Here is an 18,648-nt window from a genome sequence, read left to right on the forward strand (position 1 = left end):
GTCCATAAAAGGACCAACACACATATGTGCAATTAATTTTCAGCAAAAGTGCAAAGGAAATTCAATGGAGAAAAGGCTTTTCATAGATGGTGTAGAACAATTGGATACTCACATAAAAATATATTCAATTTGATCTATACCTCATGCCATACACAAAAATGACTCAAATGTAAAGCCGACAACTTCTAGATGAAAATATAACCTTTTGACTTGGGATAGGTAACAAGTTCTTCTGTGTAACATGGAGAGTATAATTCATGAGAAAGAAAACTGATGAAGTGAACTTCATCAGTAATACAAACTCCTGCTCTTCCTAAAGACACTGTTAAAAGAATATAAAGTAAGTATTTACAAATGACAAATCTGACAAAAGACTTAAGTATATAAAATGTCTTCAAAACAAAACAAGGAAATTAATAATCCAAAATAAAAAATAAGCATAAAACCAGATATTTCACTAAATAAAATGTACTGGTGGTAAATAAGAACAGGAAGATACTTAAAATTATTAGTCAAATGCAAACTGAATATAATTTATATGCATATTAAATGCAAGTCAATGCAAATTAAAACCACATATGGAATCCTAAAAAGTAGTATAAATGAACCTATTTATGGGCCAGAAACAGAGTCATAGATATAGAAAACACACTAAAGGTTACTAAGGGGAAAGGAGGACAAGGCATAAATTGGGAGATTGGAATTGGCATATATACTATTATATATATAAATAGATAACTAAAAAGAATCTACGGTATAGCACAAGAAACTCTACACAATACATCATAATGACCTATATGGGAATAGAATCTTAAAGAGTGGATATATTAACATATAATATGTATAACTGATTCACTGTGCTGTGCAGCAACTATACTCCAGTATAAATTAATTTAAAAACATAAGCCACCACTACACAACTACTGGGATGGCTTAACTTAAACAAACATTGTGCCAAGAGCTGATAAAATAATATGAAACATTCTTACATTGCTGGTAGGTGTACAAACAGTACAACCACTTTTGAAAAACAGTTAGACAGCTGACATCAAGTTAAGCAGATACTACCTAATAATCCAGATACTAAAAGTTTTTAAATTAAAACATATGTTTATTACAAAATTGCACATAAATATTTTCAGCAGCTTTATTCATAATCACTGAGAACTGAAAACGACCCAAATTTTCTTTAACTGGTAAATGGTAAATGGAGAAATAAACTGTGGCACATCATACAATGGAATACTACGTAGCAATGGAAAGAATACACTAATGGTAAATATACAACATAGAGGCATCTGAAATACAGCAAGTGAAAGAAATCAGTCTCAAAAGTCAACATACTACCAGGTTCCATTTACATGATATTGTGTAGAAAAGGCAATACTATAGGGCCATAAAATTTTCCATCCACCAATTTTGTGCCTCAGCTAGTTAAGAATCTACCTGCCATCCGGGAGACATGGGTTCAATCCCTGGGTTGGGAAGATCCCTGGAGAAGGGGAAAGCTACTCATTTCATTATTCTGGCCTGGAGAATTCCGTGAACTGTATAGTACATGGGGTAGGAAAGAGTTGAACACAACTGAGCATCTGAACTGAACTGAACTATGCAAAAATAATGCGTTTTAAAAAATAAACCTGCCAAATGCAAATAGAAATTATAGCTAGACTTAAAATCTAAATATTCTTTCAAAAAGGAAACCAAAAATAAAAAAGACACAACAATGGATGAGTGAACTATTCCTTGTTTCAGAAGAATGAACTTCCTTTACATAAAAGTAATCGCAACATATCAGATCAAGATATTTCTCCATGTAACAACAGCTACTGGTGATTGAGTAGTACTATATTCTACGCACTGTGCTTCATTTATCTTTACATAGCCCTGTTGAAACCGTATGCTAAGTCACTTCAGTCGTGTCCGACTCTGTGTGACCCCATAGACGGCAGCCCACCAGGGTCTCCCGTCCCTGGGATTCTCCAGGCAAGAACACTGGAGTGGGCTGCCATTTCCTTCTCCAATGCAGGAAAGTTAAAAGTGAAAGTGAAGTCGCTCAGTCGTGTCCAACTCTTAGTGATCCCGTGGACTGCAGCCTACCAGGCTCCTCCATCCATGGGATTTTCCAGGCAAGAGTACTGGAGTGGGGTGCCATTGCCTTTTCCGTTGAAACAGTATAATTAACTCTAATTTAGAGATTTTAAAAAGAGGCACAAAGAAATTACACAGTTGCTTCAATTCAAACTACAAATAAAGAATAAAAAACAACATAAGTGGCTTCTAAGGTCACAAAGACAGTAAAAATTTACATGTCCTTTCTTCCACCGTATCCTTTTTTACATTTATTTATTTTTAATTGCAAAAAATTGCTTTATAATATTGCTGTGATTTCTATCATATATTAACATGAATTAGCCATAGGATAATCAAGATGGTGGGATCACTCACCTACAGCCAGACATCTAGGAATGTGAAGTCAAGTGGGGCTTAGAAAGCATCACTTCAAACAAAGCTAGTGGAGGTAATGGAATTCCAGTTGAGCTATTTAAATCCTGGAAGATGATGCTGTGAAACTGCTGCACTCAATATGCCAGAAATTTGGAAAACGCAGCAGTGGCCTGGAAAAGGTCAGTTTTTATTCCAATCCCAAAGAAAGGCAATGCCAAAGAATGGTCAAACTACCACACAACTGAACTCATCTCATACACTAGTAAAGTAATGCTCAAAATTCTCCAAGGCAGGCTTCAGCAATACATGAACCGTAGGCTTCCACATGTTCAAGCTGGTTTTAGAAAAGCCAGAGGAACCAGAGATCAAATTGCCAACATCCACTGGATCATCAAAAAAGCAAAAGAGTTCCAGAAAAACATCTATTTCTGCTTTATTGACTATGACAAAGCCTTTGGTTGTATGGATCACAATAAACTGTGGAAAATTCTGAAAGAGATGGGAATACCAGACCACCTGACCTGCCTCTTGAGAAACCTGTATGCAGGTCAGGAAGCAACAGTTAGAACTGGACATGGAACAACAGTTCAGTTCAGTCACTCAATTGTTTTCGACTCTTTGTGACCCCATGGACTACAACAGGATAGGTCTTCTTGTCCATCACCAACTCTGGGAGATTACTCAAACTCATGTGCATTGAGTCAGTGATGCCATCCAACCATCCCATCCTCTGTTGTCCCCTTATCCTCCTGCCCTCAATCTTTCCAAGCATCAGCGTCTTTTCGAATAAGTCAGCTCTTCGCATCAGGTGGCCAAAGTATTGAACTTTCAGCTTCAACATCAGTCCCCTCAATGAACACTCAGGACTGATCTCCTTTAGGATGGACTGGTTGGATCTCCTTGCACTCCAAGGGACTCTCAAGAGTCTTGTCCAACAACATAGTTCAAAAGCATCAATTCTTTGGCACACAGCTTTCTTTCTAGTCCAACTCTCACATCCATACACGACCACTGGGAAAACCATAGCCTTGACTAGACGGACCTTTGTTGGCAAAGTAATGTCTCTGCTTTTTAATATGCTGTCTAGGTTGGTCATCACTTTCCTTCCAAGGAGCAAGCGTCTTTTAATTTCATGACTGCAGTCACCATCTGCAGTGATTTTGGAGACCCCCAAAATAAAGTCAGCCACTGTTTCCCCATCTGTTTGCCATGACATGATGGGACCGGATGCCATGATCTTCATTTTCTAAATGTTAAGCTTTAAGGCAACTTGTTCACTCTTCTTTTACTTTCATCAAGAGGCTCTTTAGTTCTTCTTCACTTTCTGCCATAAGGGTGGTGTCATCTGTGGTTATTGATATTTCTCCCAGCAATCTTGATGCCAGCTTGTGCTTCTTCCAGCCCAGCATTTCTCATGATGTACTCTGCATTTAAGTTAAATAAGCAGGGTGACAATATACAGCCTTGACATACTCCTTTTCCTATTTGGAACCAGTCTGTTGTTCCATGTCCAGTTCTAACTGTTGTTTCCTGACCTGCATATAGGTTTCTCAAGAGGCAGGTCAGGAGGTCTGGTATTCCCATCTCCTTCAGAAATTTCCACAGTTTACTGTGATCCAGTCAAAGGCTTTGGCATAGTCAATAAAGGAAAAATAGATGTTTTTCTGGAACTCTCTTGCTTTTTCAACGATCCAGCAGATGTTGGTAATTTGATCACTGGTTCCTCTGGCTTTTCTAAAACCAGCTTGAACAACTGGAAGTTCACAGTTCACATATTGCTGAAGCTTGGCTTGGAGAATTTTGAGCATTCCTTTACTAGCATGGGGTTTCCCTGGTGGCTCAGAGAGTAAAGCGTCTGCCTGCAATGAAGGAGACCCGGGTTTGATCCTGGGTTGGGAAGATCCCCTGGAGAAGGAAACGGCAAGCCACTCCAGTACTCTTACCTGGAAAATCCCATGGATGGAAAAGCTTGGTAGGCTACAGTCCATGCATTGCAGAGTTGGACACAACTGAGTAACTTCACTTTCATTTTCTTTCACTTTACTAGTGCATGAGATGAGTACAATTGTGTGGTAGTTTCAGCATTCTTTGGCATTGTCTTTCTTTGGGACTGGAATAAAAACTGACCTTTTCCAGTCCTGTGGCCACCGCTGAGTTTTCCAAATTTGCTGGCATATTGAGTACAGCATTTTCACAGCATCATCTTTTAGGATTTGAAATCGCTGAACTGGAATTCCATCACCTCCACTAGCTTTGTTTGTAGTGATGCTTCCTAAGGCCCACTTGACTTCACATTCCAGGATGTCTGGCTCTAGGTGAGTGATCACACCATCGTGATTGTCTGAGTCATGAAGATCTTTTTTGTACAGTTCTTCTGTGTATTCCTGTCACCTCTTCTTAATATCATCTGCTTCTGTTAGGTCCATACCATTTCTGTCCTTTATGGAGCCCACCTTTGCATGAAATGTTCCCTTGGTATCTCTAATTTTCTTGAAGCGATCTCTAGTCTTTCCCATTCTATTGTTTTCCTCTATTTCTCTGCACTGATTACTGAGGAAGGCTTTCTTATCTCTTCTTGCAGATCTTTGGAACTCTGCATTCAAATGGGTATATCTTTCCTTTTCTCCTTTGTTTTTTGCAGCCCTTCTTTTCACAGCTATTTGTAAGGTTTTCCCTGACAGCCATTTTGCTTTTTTGCATTTCTTTTTTTTAGAGATGGTCTTGATCACTGTCTCCTGCACAATGTCACGGACCTCTGTGCATAGTTTATCAGGCACTCTGTCTATCAGATCTAGTCCTTTAAATCTTTTTCTCATTTGTATAATCATAAGGGATTTGATTTAGGTCACACCTGAACCATCTAGTGGTTTTCCCTACTTTCTTCAATTTCAGTCTGAATTTGGCAATAAGGAGTTTATGATCTGAGCAAAAAGACAGGACACTGAAAGATGAACTCCCCAGGTTGGTGGTGACCAACATGCTACTGGTGATCAGTGGAGAAATAACTCCAGAAAGAATGAAGAGAAGGAGCCAAAGCAAAAACAACACCCAGTTGTGGATGTGACTGGTGATAGAAGCAAGGTCTGATGCTGTAAAGTGCAATATTGCATAGGAACCTGGAATGTTAGATCCACGAAACAAGGCAAATTAGAAGCGGTCAAACAGGAAATGGCAAGAATTAAGCATAGTAAGTGCTGAAGATGAGCAATACAGAGGCAATACTAAGTTCTTCAATAAGTATTACCTGATCAGTCTACTAGAAATACATATACTTGGGCTCCAACTAAACTATTAAGAATCAAAACTAATGGTCAAGAAGCCTGTTAATCTGAACAAATATCTCCAGAAGTCTCATTGGAAAACACTAACCAAAATGATATTTCCCAATAATGTGGAAACAAACACTTTCCTGGTTTCCTGTTAAAACTACAAAAGACTGAAGCACATTAAAATGCTGCTTTTGTAGACAAAAAACCAGCTAAGTATTGCCAACTTCATAAGGTTCAGCTTCATATATTTCTTTGTCCCTTTGGATTTACTGCATCAAACTCTGTAGGAAAGAGAATGTTGTTAACAAATAAAGCAGTCCAAGAAATTTTCATGATAAAGAAAATCTCAGAAAAAAACAATTATCACCAAGAGGAAATTAAGAGGCCAGAAAATTAAAATTCCCCAAGTTATACTAGTTCCTGTTCTAGATCTGTAAGGCTGGCAAATCTCATTTCAAATCTAATCTGGAGCCTAAATTTACTGAAACACAGCTGTGCCCATTCACTACACAATGTTTATAGGCACTTTCTCACTATACCAGCAGAGTTAAACAGTTGCAACAGAGAGCCTAAAATATTTACTATTAATACCTATGCTTTTGGGGAAAGATTTGCCAAACTTCCCTTAAAGCAATATAAATAGCACAACAAAGATTTGCAAACGATAAACCAACAGAGGCCATAAAATTATGTGAAGACATAATAATCCTAAACATTTATGCACCAAATACAAGTATGTCAGATAGATGGGGAACCAGTCAAATGCATAAGTATAGTCAGATATCTTAACACCTGCCTCTCAATAATTGGTAGACAATAGAACAAAAATCTGTAACAACATGGAAGACTTAAATAACATGACAAAAACTTGATCCAATTAACACCTATAAAAAAAAAACAAAAACTGCACCAACAGAAGAATGAACACTCTTTTCAAGTAGACAGAGAAATCTCAAAAAAGTACTTAAATCATATGAGGTATATCCTCTGTCTATATTACAATGAGATCAGAAATCACTAAAAGTAGTACATTTGGAAAACCACAGAATATTTAAAAACAAATGACACATTTGTAAATAATCCAAGGTTAAAAAAAGAAATCAATAAAAAAACTTAAAAGTATTTTTTCTCACTGGAAATGAAAATATGACATTTGAAACTGTGAAACACATATCTAAAGTAGTACCTAGAAAGAAATTTACATTACTAAATAGGTTATTTATAAAGCAAGACTTCAATCAATGACCTAAGTGTCTACTTCAAGACACTAGAATAAGTACAAATTAAATCTCAAATTAAAATTAAGCTAAAGAAATAAAACAATAAAGGTCAGAGTAGTAATCAGTGATGCAGAAATAAGAAAAAAACAAAGAAAATCAATGCAATACGCTGACTCTTTGAAAGGATAAAAAAAAATAATAAACCTCTACAAAATAGTCAATTCCCTGGTAGCTCAGATGGTAAAGGATCTCCCTGCAGTGTAGGAGTTTGATCCCTGGGTCTGAAGATCCCCTGAAGAAGGGAACTGCAACTCACTCTGGTATTCTTGCCTGTAGAATTCCATGGACAGAGGAGCCTGGTGGGCTACTGTCCATGGGGTCACAAAGAGTTGGACATGACTGAGCAACTAACACTTTTGCTACAGAATTAATGAGGAAAAAAGAGGATACGGATCACTAATAACCGGAATAAAATAAGAGATGTCACCAAAGATTTATGAAAAAAATTACACCACAAACATATACAGAGATAAAATGACAATAAAATCCAACATCTATTCCTGGAATAAAAACTTGGAAGTAGAAAGAAAATACTTAACCTAATAAATGCCTTTTAGGGTATCTATAGCTAAGTTTGTATCTAATGATGAAAAACTGAATGTTTTCTTCTTAGGTCAAAAAAGGCAAAGATATCCTTCTATTTTAACATTTACTAGAGGTTCAGTCGGAGAAAGCAATGGCACCCCACTCCAGCACTCCTGCCTGGAAAATCCCATGGACAGAGGAGCCTGGTAGGCTGCAATCCATGGGTCGCTGAGGGTCAGACACAACTGAGCGACTTCACTTTCACTTTTCACTTTCATGCATTGGAGAAAGAAATGGCAACCCACTCCAGTGTTCTTGCTTGGAGAATCCCAGGAATGCGGGAGCCTGGTGGGCTGCCGTCTATGGGGTCACACAGAGTTGGACACGACTGAAGTGACTTAGCAGCAGCAGAGGTTCAGTTAGTTCATTAAGTTAAGAAAAATAAATAAAAGGCATCGAGGTTAAATGGAAAATGAAATGATGTCTCTGCTCTCAGACAACATGATCATCTATACAGAAAACCCTACAGACTTTACAAAAAGAGGTGCTGAAACTAGTAAGGGATTTTAGCATCATTACAGAATAAAAGACCAATACACAACAATCAATTGTATTGACTGTTATGTACCAGCAACATGAACTGGGTAATTAAAAGTCTTAAAAATATATGTCAAATTAGCACTAAATAAATATAAAATATATCAGGATAAATTTGACCCCAAAACTGTGTTCGACTTGAACAGTGAAAAATTTTAAACTGGAAAATTTTATAAAGACCCAAATAAATACAGCAATAAACTGTTTTATTAGGTAAGAAGACTGAATACTGTAAAGTGGTCAACTGCATCTAAATAGAATCAACTTAATCCAATCAGTATCTATGATACAATAAGAAATATGTATTAGGTCTTTATCTCCACTTCCTAGCAGAGACCTAAAACCCTTTTAATCCAGGGTATTTAGGAGTGAAAGGAGTACCTTTTATTATTCACAAGAAGACTCTTACAACAATACTTGAGTTTATGCTAATGAGGAGACTCTTCGTAGGTCTCAAGATATCTTCAGGAGACTGTCAGAGTAACAAACCATATCACAAAGAAAGAGCTGGAACATTCAACATTATCCTCTTCCTCAACATGGACAGAAGGGAGCGGTGCTGAAGACAGTTAACCAACAATGGCCATAGATTTAATCAGTCATACCCATGTGATGAAACCTCTATAAAAACCCCTAAACAAAAGTTTTCTGAGAGCTTCCAGGTTAGTGAACACATCAAGTTGCTGGAAGAGATACATACCCAGAGAGTACCTTCTCACCCTTATCTTGCCCTATGCATCTCTTCCACCATTATCTTGCCCTACATTGCATCATTTATAATAAAACTATCAAAGTCTCAAAAGGAATTTGTGGGAACCCTTGCTTTATACCCAGTTGGTCAGAAATAGAGGCGGCCCAGGAATTGGGACTGGCCTTTGAAGTTGGTGTAGCCTTGTGGAACTGATCCCTTAACCAGTGGGGTCTGCACTAACTCTGGGCAGTGTGTGGATTAAATTCACTTTAGGACATTCAGTTGGTGTGCACAGAGAACTAGAGAAATCTCTGATGTTAAAACCCACATATTCAGTTCAAGAGTATTTGGCTGTGAGCAAACACAGTTCAAAACATCCCAGCATGCTTTGCTATAGAAATCAACAGGCTGATTATAAAGATTACATGGAAATATGAATGACCTGCTGCTGCTGCTAAGTCGCTTCAGTTGTGTCTGACTCTGTGCGACCCCAAAGACAGCAGCCTATCAGGCTCTCCTGTCCCTGGGATTCTCCAGGCAAGAACACTGGAGTGGGTTGCTATTTCCTTCTCCAGTGCATGAAAGTGAAAAGTGAAAGTGAAGTCGCTCAGTCGTGTCTGACTCTTTGCGACCCCATGGACTGCAGCCTACCAGGCCCCTCTGTGCATGGGATTTTCCAGGCAAAAGTACTGGAGTGGGGTGCCACTGCCTTCTCTGATGAATGACCTAGAATAGCCCAAATGACTCTGAAATATAAGCACAATATTGGAAGATTTACACTACCTGAATTCAAGACTTATTGAATGTCTATGGTAAATAAATAGTACAAGACTTGAGTTGAAACAGACAAATAGATAAATTGAACTGGTAGAGAATTAAGTAGCAAACCCACACATAATATGATTAATTTTTGAAGAAGGTACAAAGGAAATTCACTGGTGAAAGAAAAGTCTTCTTAGCCATTAAGACTGTAATGCTTAGACATCCATACAAAAAAAAAGAAGAAACTTCAATCCATATCTAGAACCATATGCAAAAATCAAATGAATTACCTGGATCATTTGTAAACCTGAAATTATGAACTAATACCTTTAAAATTAAATGCGGAAGAAAATATTTTTGATTTTGGGTTAGGTTAAGACTTCTTAGATGTAAGTAACATCAAAAGAATTACCCATAGGAAAAAAAATGATGAATTGGATTTGTATGTCATTTAAAATTTCTGCTTTTGGAAATACATTAGAAGAAAAGAAAAGCCATAGACTATGATAAAGTATTTGAGCACATATCTGAAGAAAGATTTATATCTAGAATATTAAAAAAAAAAAAAACTCTGAAAATTCACTTATGAGAAAACAGTAACAACAATTAGGGACAAATGTCACTTTCCTAGTTAATATCTTTTAATAGCACCCAATTTCAGGTCAGACAATGTGGCAGACAAGGTCATTCTATTCAACAACAACAAACCATTTCTTGATCAGATTGTGACATGCAACAAAAAGTAGATTTTATATGACAACTGATGATAACCAGTTTAGTGGCCGGACAGAGAAGAAGCTCCAAAGCACTTTCCAAAGCCAAACTTGTACTAAAAAAAAGTCATGGTCACTGTTTGGTGGTCTGCTGCTGGTCTGATCCACCATAGCTTTCCGAATCCTGGAGAAACAATTACATCTGAGAAATCCTCAACAAATCCATGCTGCTACTGCTAAGTCATGTCAGTCGTGTCGGACTCTGTGCAACCCATAGACAGCCTACCAGGCTCCCCTGTCCCTGGAATTCTCCAGGCAGGAACACTGGAGTGGGTTGCCATTTCCTTCTCCGATGCATGACAGTGAAAAGTGAAAGTGAAGTCGCTCAATCGTGTCGACTCTTAGCGACCCCATGGACTGCAGCCCACCAGGCTCCTCCGTCCATAGTTTTTTCCAGGCAAGAGTACTGGAGTGGGTTGCCATTGCCTTCTCCACAGCAAATCAATGAGACACACCCAAATCTGCAACTGCTGCAGCCAGCATTAGTCAACAGAAAGGGCAAATTTTTCTCCATGACAACACCTGACTGCACATCACACAACCAACACTTCAAAAGTTGAACTAATCGGGCTTTGAAGTTTTGCCTCCTCCATACCTGACTTCCCATCAACTGACTACTACTTCTTCAAGCATCTAGAAAACTTTTTGCAGGGAAAATACTTCCAGAACCAGCAGGAGGCAGAAAATGCTTTCCAAGAGTTTGTCAAATCCTGAAACATGGATTTTTACACTACAGAAATAAACCAACTTATTTTGCACTGGCAAAAATGTGTTGACTGCATAATGGTTCCTATTTTGATTAATAAAGATGTGCTTGAGCCTAGTTATAATGATTAAAACTCATGGCCCATAACCACAATTACATTTGCACCAACCTAATACATTTAGAAGATGAGAAAAATAAACCACAGAGAGGTTAAAGGACATTCCACAGTAACACAGCTAAGTGACAAAGCCAGGCATAATGGAGCCTCTTTGATTCTGGAGCACATGCTTGTAACTACTCTTATGAGAGTTAACTTGCTTTTCCCTTAAATTCTAAATTTGAATAAAATAGAAAAAAAAAAGACTCATATACACATGAAAGGTTGAGCCAAATTATTCTTAAAGAACAATTCAGGTGTTATTTTTATTAAAGTTACTTATTTCAAATTTCAAAAGACATCTCAAGAAATATGATTTGGAAAATATGTGTGAAATGCCATTTAAACACTTTATATGACTTTTACCTAATGATCATATCGCTGCTGCTGCTGCTGCTGCTGCTAAGTCACTTCAGTCGTGTCCGACTCTGTGCGACCCCAGAGATGGCAGCCCACCAGGCTCCCCCGTCCCTGGGATTCTCCAGGCAAGAACACTGGAGTGGGTTGCCATTTCCTTCTCCAATGCATGAAAGTGAAAAGTGAAAGTGAAGTCGCTCAGTCATGTCCAACTCTTAGTGACCCCATGGTCTGCAGCCGACCAGGCTCCTCCGTCCATGGGATTTTCCAGGCAAGAGTACTGGAGTGGGGTGCCACTGCCTTCTCCAGATCATATCACTATTAAGTACTATTTCATTACACTGAATTGTTTATGATCCTCTAAATGTCCCATGGTAGTCTTGAGTGCTCTTCACTAAATATTTCTCATGGAAATATTTCTGGTGATATTCCACTGATGAACATGCAATGTGTTTCCATGTATTTAGGTTATTTTCAATTTCTTTCAGCAATGTTTTGCAGTTTTTAGCTTACAAGTCTTTCTTCTCCTTGGTTAATTACATTAAAAAAAAAATTAAATGCCTCCAAGACAGTTTATTCTTTAAACTGCTCTTGCAAACAGTAAATAGGGGAACCCACTGTTAAAGATTCAATGGAATAAAGGATCCCCAGGAAAAGACTCAGTAAGTCTGTGATGGTCCTGTATATGCTTTCATTTAGGACCAAAAGGTTTGAGAAAAAGAGAACACTGGGATTTCTTCAAACTGGGTTTCATAAACGAAGCTATCTTTAATCAGAAGATGAGAGAGACATAGACAGACAGGAAAGCTTAAACAAATTTAACATATTAAATCTAGAACATGGGTCTCTAAATAACTAGGGATTTGCATCTAACAAATGGAGCCAACTGTAACCAGATAAAATGTCCAAAGAACTGTCATCCTGAACTGTGACTATTTCCTACCCTAAATGACCCAGGACTCCCAAATTTTTATAGAGAGGGAGCAGGGTGAGAAATTATATAATCTCCAACACTCACATTAGGTATAGCCAAAAAAAAAAAAAAAAAACTAAAAATTTAGACCCTATAGGATTCATAAAGAACAATAGACAAGAAACCCTGGCCCTAAACCCTGAAAAGTAAATCACGGTAAATTAAAAAGCAAATCCAATCTCCACAGCAGAGATACTTACTGAATCTATTCATTGAGATTTTAGAATTGCTACACAGTAATGCTAGCTATGCATCTCTGATTCATCTTTCCTTCTGAGAGCATTCACAGTATACACCCTGCCATTTATCTCACTACTGTATACCAGATCTGTTGGTGGTAAACAACATATATTTTACTTTCTAGTTCTTCAGGTCAAAAGGGACTATATATCTAGACCTGATGATGTAGAGACTACAGCACATCATTTCCCACCTATCACTCAAATATCCTGGACTTTTGGCATGAGACTATCACTTACCAACAGCCAGACATCTGGGACTGTGATGTCAAGTGTGCCTTAGGAGGCATCACTGCAAACAAAGCTAGTGGAGCTGATGGAATTCCAGCTTAAGCTAATACAAATCCTAAGAGATGATGCTATTAGAGTGATGCACTCAATATGCCAGCAAATATGGAAGACTCAGCAGTGGCCACAGGACTGGTAAAAGGTAAGTTTTCATTTCAATCCCAAAGATTGAATGGGCATTCAATGGGATGGGCAATGCCAAACAGTGTTCAAATTACCATACAATTGCTGTCATTTCACATGCTAGCAAGATAATAACTCAAAATACTTCAAGCTAGGCTTCAACAGTATATGAACCAAGAACTTTCAGATATACAAGCTTGATTTAGAAAAGGCAGAAGAACCAGAAATTAAATTGCCACCATCTGTTGGATCATAGAAAAAGTAAGGGAATTCTAGAAAAACATCTACTTCTGCTTCATTGACTACACTAAAGTCTTTGACTGTGTGGATCACAACAAACTGAAAAATTCTTAAAGAGATGGAAATATCAGATCACCTTACCCGCCTCCTAAGAAACATGTATGCAGATCATGCAGCAACAGTTAGAACTGGACATGGAACAACAGATGGGTTCAAAATCGGGAAAGGGCGACATCAAGTCTGTATACTGTCTCCCTGCTTATTTAATTTATATGTGGAGTACATCATGGAAAATGCTGAGCTGGATGAAGCACAAGGTGGAATAAAGATTGCTGGGAGAAATATCAATGACCTCAGATATGCAGATGATACTACTTTAATGGCAGAAAGTGAAGAGAAACTAAAGAGCCTTTTGATGAAAGTGAAAGAAGAAAGTGGAAAAGCTGGCTTAAAACTCACCATTCAAAAAACAAAGATCATGGCATCTGGTCCCATCACTTCATGGCAAACAGATGAGAAATTAAGGGAAATAGTGACAAACTTTATTTTCTTGGGCTCTAAAATCAAAGCAGATGGTGACTGCAGCCATGATATTAAAAGATGATTGATCCTTAGAAGAAAAGCTATGACCATCCTAGACAGCATATCAAAAAGCAGAGATATCACTTTGCCAACAAAGGTCCATATAGTCAAAACTATAGTTTTTCCAGTAGTCATGTACAGATGTGAGAGATGGACCATAAAGAAGGTCGAGCACCAAAGAATTGATGCTTTCAAATTGTAATCCTGGAGAATTCTCTTGAGAGTCCCTTGGACAGCAAGGAGATCAAACCAGTCAATCCTAAAGGAAATTAGTCCTGCATATTCAGTGGAAGGACTAATTGATGCTGAAGCTGAAGCTCCAATACTTTGGCTACCTGATAGGAAGATCTGCCTCACTGGAAAAAACCCTGATGCTGGGAAATATTGAGAATAAGAGAAGTGGGTGACAGAGGACGAGATGGTTGGATGTCATCATCGACTCAATGGACATGAGTTTGAGCAAACTCGGGGAGATAGTGATGGACAGGTAAGGAAGTCTGGCATGCTGCAGTCCATGGGATCACAAGGAGTCAGACACAACTGAGCAACTGAACAACAACAACAATATCTGGATAGAACCTTCAGATTTTCTCCCATATGGGCAGGTTAAGAAATTTTACCTGAGAGATGAAGGCTGGAAATATCTGGCAACCCAAAGAGCAGACCATGGTATACCAGTGCTGCTTATCAAAGATTTTCTGCCCTCTCCCTCTCCCTACTCGAGATTCAGAGTAGGGTTTCACTCCCTGACCCCAAGATGACTGTGGGCACTGCAGATACAAGTTGGGAGTAGAAGTGTCATTTCCAGTCCAGAATGTTGAAATACCAGAAGGAAATCTGACTTTTTCTTTTTTTTTTTTTTAACTCTACCAGGTAACATTCCACAACTGAACTGTTTTATCAGACTAGTTTCCATCATGAGGACATCATGACACTGAGCCCTCAAAGCAGCCTCAGTGTATACAGAGAATTGGCTAAGACATAAATCTTCACTGTCTGAAGTCAGGGAGTTTAAGGCATAACACGGCCTGGCCTGGCTAATACATGCCTTATGCTGTTTTACAGTTCTGTAACCTCCTCTTCTCTGTGATTTTTCTGTACATTTATACAGACATACCCTTCTTATCTCTGATAACCTGGTATTCTACCAGCCAAGAGAGTGCAATTATTTTTTATTAAATTTATAAAATTTGCCATGCATTTCCTATTCTAAACCACTTATTAAAATGACTCTGAAAGTACTGAACCAAACTGACCCCAATCTTGGGGACTAAGTGGCATGTTTATAAATCTTCATTTAAATTCTAGATCTAAATTTTCTATTAGTATTTTTTTTCCTATAATATGAAATAAATCTTTTACATAAGGTTGATTTTATTTTCACCTATCAAGCCTCAAGTTATTCAAAAGTGTAGCTGGGAACTTCTTGCACATATTATTTATACTACGATACATACATACAGGCTTTTCAATTGACTATTTCATGTAAATGTACTTATCATGTCTGCAATGCTTTCTAAGACATTAATCAAGAAGAAACAAAAAAAAAAATCACGAGAAAATATCAAAATAGAAATAAATTCATATAAGCAATGAAAGGTAAATCGAACACAAGTACTTAAATTCAAATATTATTTATAAATCTTATACCACAAATTATTTCACATACCATAATACATTTACAGTCATCTCTTTTGCTTTTGCTATTTGATAAATAATATGATACTCCAGAAATCAGCATAAGAATTATCATTAATTTGGGGAATATTCACATAATTTAGGCCTTTAGTCCTGTTTTTAGTCTATAATAAAATTCGCAAATTTTAACATTGATTTTACATCAGCAGATTTTTTTTTTCTCCAAAATACATCAAGGAAAGTAAATGGCATGAAAGTGAATAAACAGTTCTAGAGCTCTCAGGGGAAGAGAGTCAGAAGAAAAGTATGAATATATAATGGATGTGCAATCTTATTACCTGAGTATTTAACAACTCTTCACACTTGTGTGCTTGTTTTTCAATTGCAGAAATGTACTGCTTTTCAATAGCTTCTACTTGTTGCTTAACTGAAGACTGTAGTAGCGCCTAAAAACAAGCAAAAATGTTATTTGGATCACAGACAAAACTTGAAATCTACTATTGGCATGATAAATTTTTTTTGACAGATGTACATGCCTGAAATATGATCTTCTGCATTACAAAATACACATTTGCGAATATTAAAGTACATTCATATATAACACTACTTTAAGCTTTTGGTTTTAGGTTTTCCTATTGCCCAAACTACAGTTTTTTGGCTCAGATTTTCCTTCCACACACCTTCTTGTTAAAAAGGCCAAGTCATAGAAGATGATAAAGAGAGTGAGCAGTTCTGTTAAATATAAATTCAGTTTAGCAAAGACCACACAGGATGAGAAGCATATGAAAGCTGCTGAAGAAAAAAAGAAAAGAGAAAAAAAACCAGACATATTTCACTGGCTGACAAAACTCCACATCCTCTCGGCACACTGTAATATCCCAGGGGCCAAGCATGATCTTCAAGACCACAAGTCAAGTAAAAGCAGATGGAAACTCTGAGCAGTTTCAATCATGAAAAAAACTGCCCCCTAGGAAGTGCACGCCCCTAATGTGAAAAGGTGTAAGGCAAAGTGTGGATGGCAAAATCTCAAGGCAGTATTCATAAGAAGTAATAAAACGTGGGAGACTAGACAAACGCAAGTGGACAGTGTAAACACTGGAACCTCAGTCACTTAAATATAAAGATGTTAACACTGTTCTAAGGGAAGCCAAATCAGCAATGGAAGACGTTCCGCCCACTTATTTCCTTATTGGCGACGCTTAGAATATTATCATCTTTCCTTTTTTTTAAGGCATTATACATTATAGTTAATGTGCTCCCGATATTATCTTACATGCTATTTATAAATCCTGAATCATTCTAAAATATTCACTTCACCATATGCATAAGAACTCTTCAGCAAATATTCTATTTTTGAAGGTCTATCTGGATAATAAACTACTCATAATCAAAATAGTAAGTTGAAACAGACACATGTCTTATAGAAAACAGACCTTTGGCACATTTACCAAGAAAAGAAAAATATGCCAAATCTCTTAAATAATCTCTGTTTTGAAATAGACTTACTTGGTTGGAAACAACATGCATTAAGAGGCTAAATAAATATGCATGTATTTTTAAAAACTGAGACAAAAATATTTTTGAAACCTCTGGATAAGTCTCAAATCTTCAAATAATTAACTTTCTCTTGCAAATGTTAAACTGTCTCATGATGCTTCTACTCCTATAATTCAACAGTCATCACTCTGAAGCTGCAGAATTACGAGTGAGTTGGTAAAGGAAAATAAAGCTCTGACTGCAGTTTCACCAACATGAAAAAAACGGCTTAACAGCACTCCTTAAGGTTTTCATTTATATATTATGTCTTCTAAAGAATCCATAATGATAATTTATTAAAAAAATTAAAATTTAAACTCGCTAGATAATGTAAAGCTCCTATTTACCTTTGGTACAATATAATACTATTTTTGGAATTCAGAAAATTTAAAGGTTGGTAGATTTATGGCCAGTTCTCTTGGGTTACATTCATGGCATCTTTTGTAGAAAGAAAAATGTCATTCTCTAGGGGGACTCGGGTTATGGCAGAACTGTTTTGCTTAATGGAAAGGATTGTTTTCACTTCCATATTTGCTATGATACCAAATAACCCCAGTTTTAATACCAAGTTGTTATTTTTTAGTAAATTATATCCTTTAGAGAGACAGGTAAATTAATGAAATAAAGTAATACTTCCTTATCATAATTAAGAAACACAAATGAACAGTACTTCCTCCTTTGGTGATTAATTTGTAAACTACATACTCATTTTCTACCAAACTTCAAGGAAGTAAGCACCATAGGATAATGAATCATGTAAAGGCTAAACTGTAATTATGGGACATGGAAAAAAGCTTTGCACAAATGACCAGCTTTTCACATAGTTCAAGCCTCTCATCTTAGCCCCATTCAGTTACTTAAATGTATCCATCTATAAAAGGACACCAAGGCAGATAACAGGAACAGAAAGATTTAAAAAGTCAGTCCTCATTGAGTTCATTCTATTGTTGAACAGAAACATTCTCTAGAAAACAGAAGGTGCACAGTGATTATCAGAGATAGAAAAGATGCCCAAGGCCTGCCTGTAAGGCTGATTGCTATTCACAGAGAACATTAAATAAAGAAGACTAGCTGCACTTAAAGAGTGGAGGCAGACAGAATGGCAGAAAATGTACAAAAGTAGGCAGGTGCCATATACTAAAAATCTTTGTATTGCCACAACAAGACTTTTTTTTTTAAGTGGGACTATAACACTGAACGCAGAGTCGGACACGACTGAGCGACTGAATTGAACTGCACTGATAATACTGAACTTCCTAGTTGTGCATTCCAGTCCCCTATAATGAAAAGGACATCTTTTTTGGGTCTTAGTTCTAAAAGGTCTTGTGGGTCCTCATAGAACCATTCAACTCAGCTTCTTCACTGTTAACTGGTCAGAGCATAGACTTGGACTACCGTGATATTGAATGATTTGCCTTGGAAATGAACAGAGATCATTCTGTCATTTTTGAGATTGCATCCAAG

The 18,648-nt window shown here is 37.2% G+C and overlaps 1 protein-coding gene across 17 annotated transcripts in view; it reads right to left on the reverse strand.

The window, feature by feature from the left end:
* Positions 1 to 18,648, reverse strand: part of CCDC91 (coiled-coil domain containing 91) — a 394,283-nt gene that overhangs the window by 135,759 nt on the left and 239,876 nt on the right. For all 17 annotated transcript variants that reach the window (XM_024991854.2, XM_024991857.2, NM_001193032.1 and 14 more), the window contains one exon: positions 15,987 to 16,094. In XM_024991854.2, coding sequence (XP_024847622.1) covers positions 15,987 to 16,094 — 108 coding nt within the window. The remainder of the gene's footprint in view (positions 1 to 15,986; positions 16,095 to 18,648) is intronic.

This window comes from Bos taurus, chromosome 5, assembly GCF_002263795.3.
Source record: "Bos taurus isolate L1 Dominette 01449 registration number 42190680 breed Hereford chromosome 5, ARS-UCD2.0, whole genome shotgun sequence".
In the NCBI taxonomy this organism is placed as follows: domain Eukaryota; kingdom Metazoa; phylum Chordata; class Mammalia; order Artiodactyla; family Bovidae; genus Bos; species Bos taurus.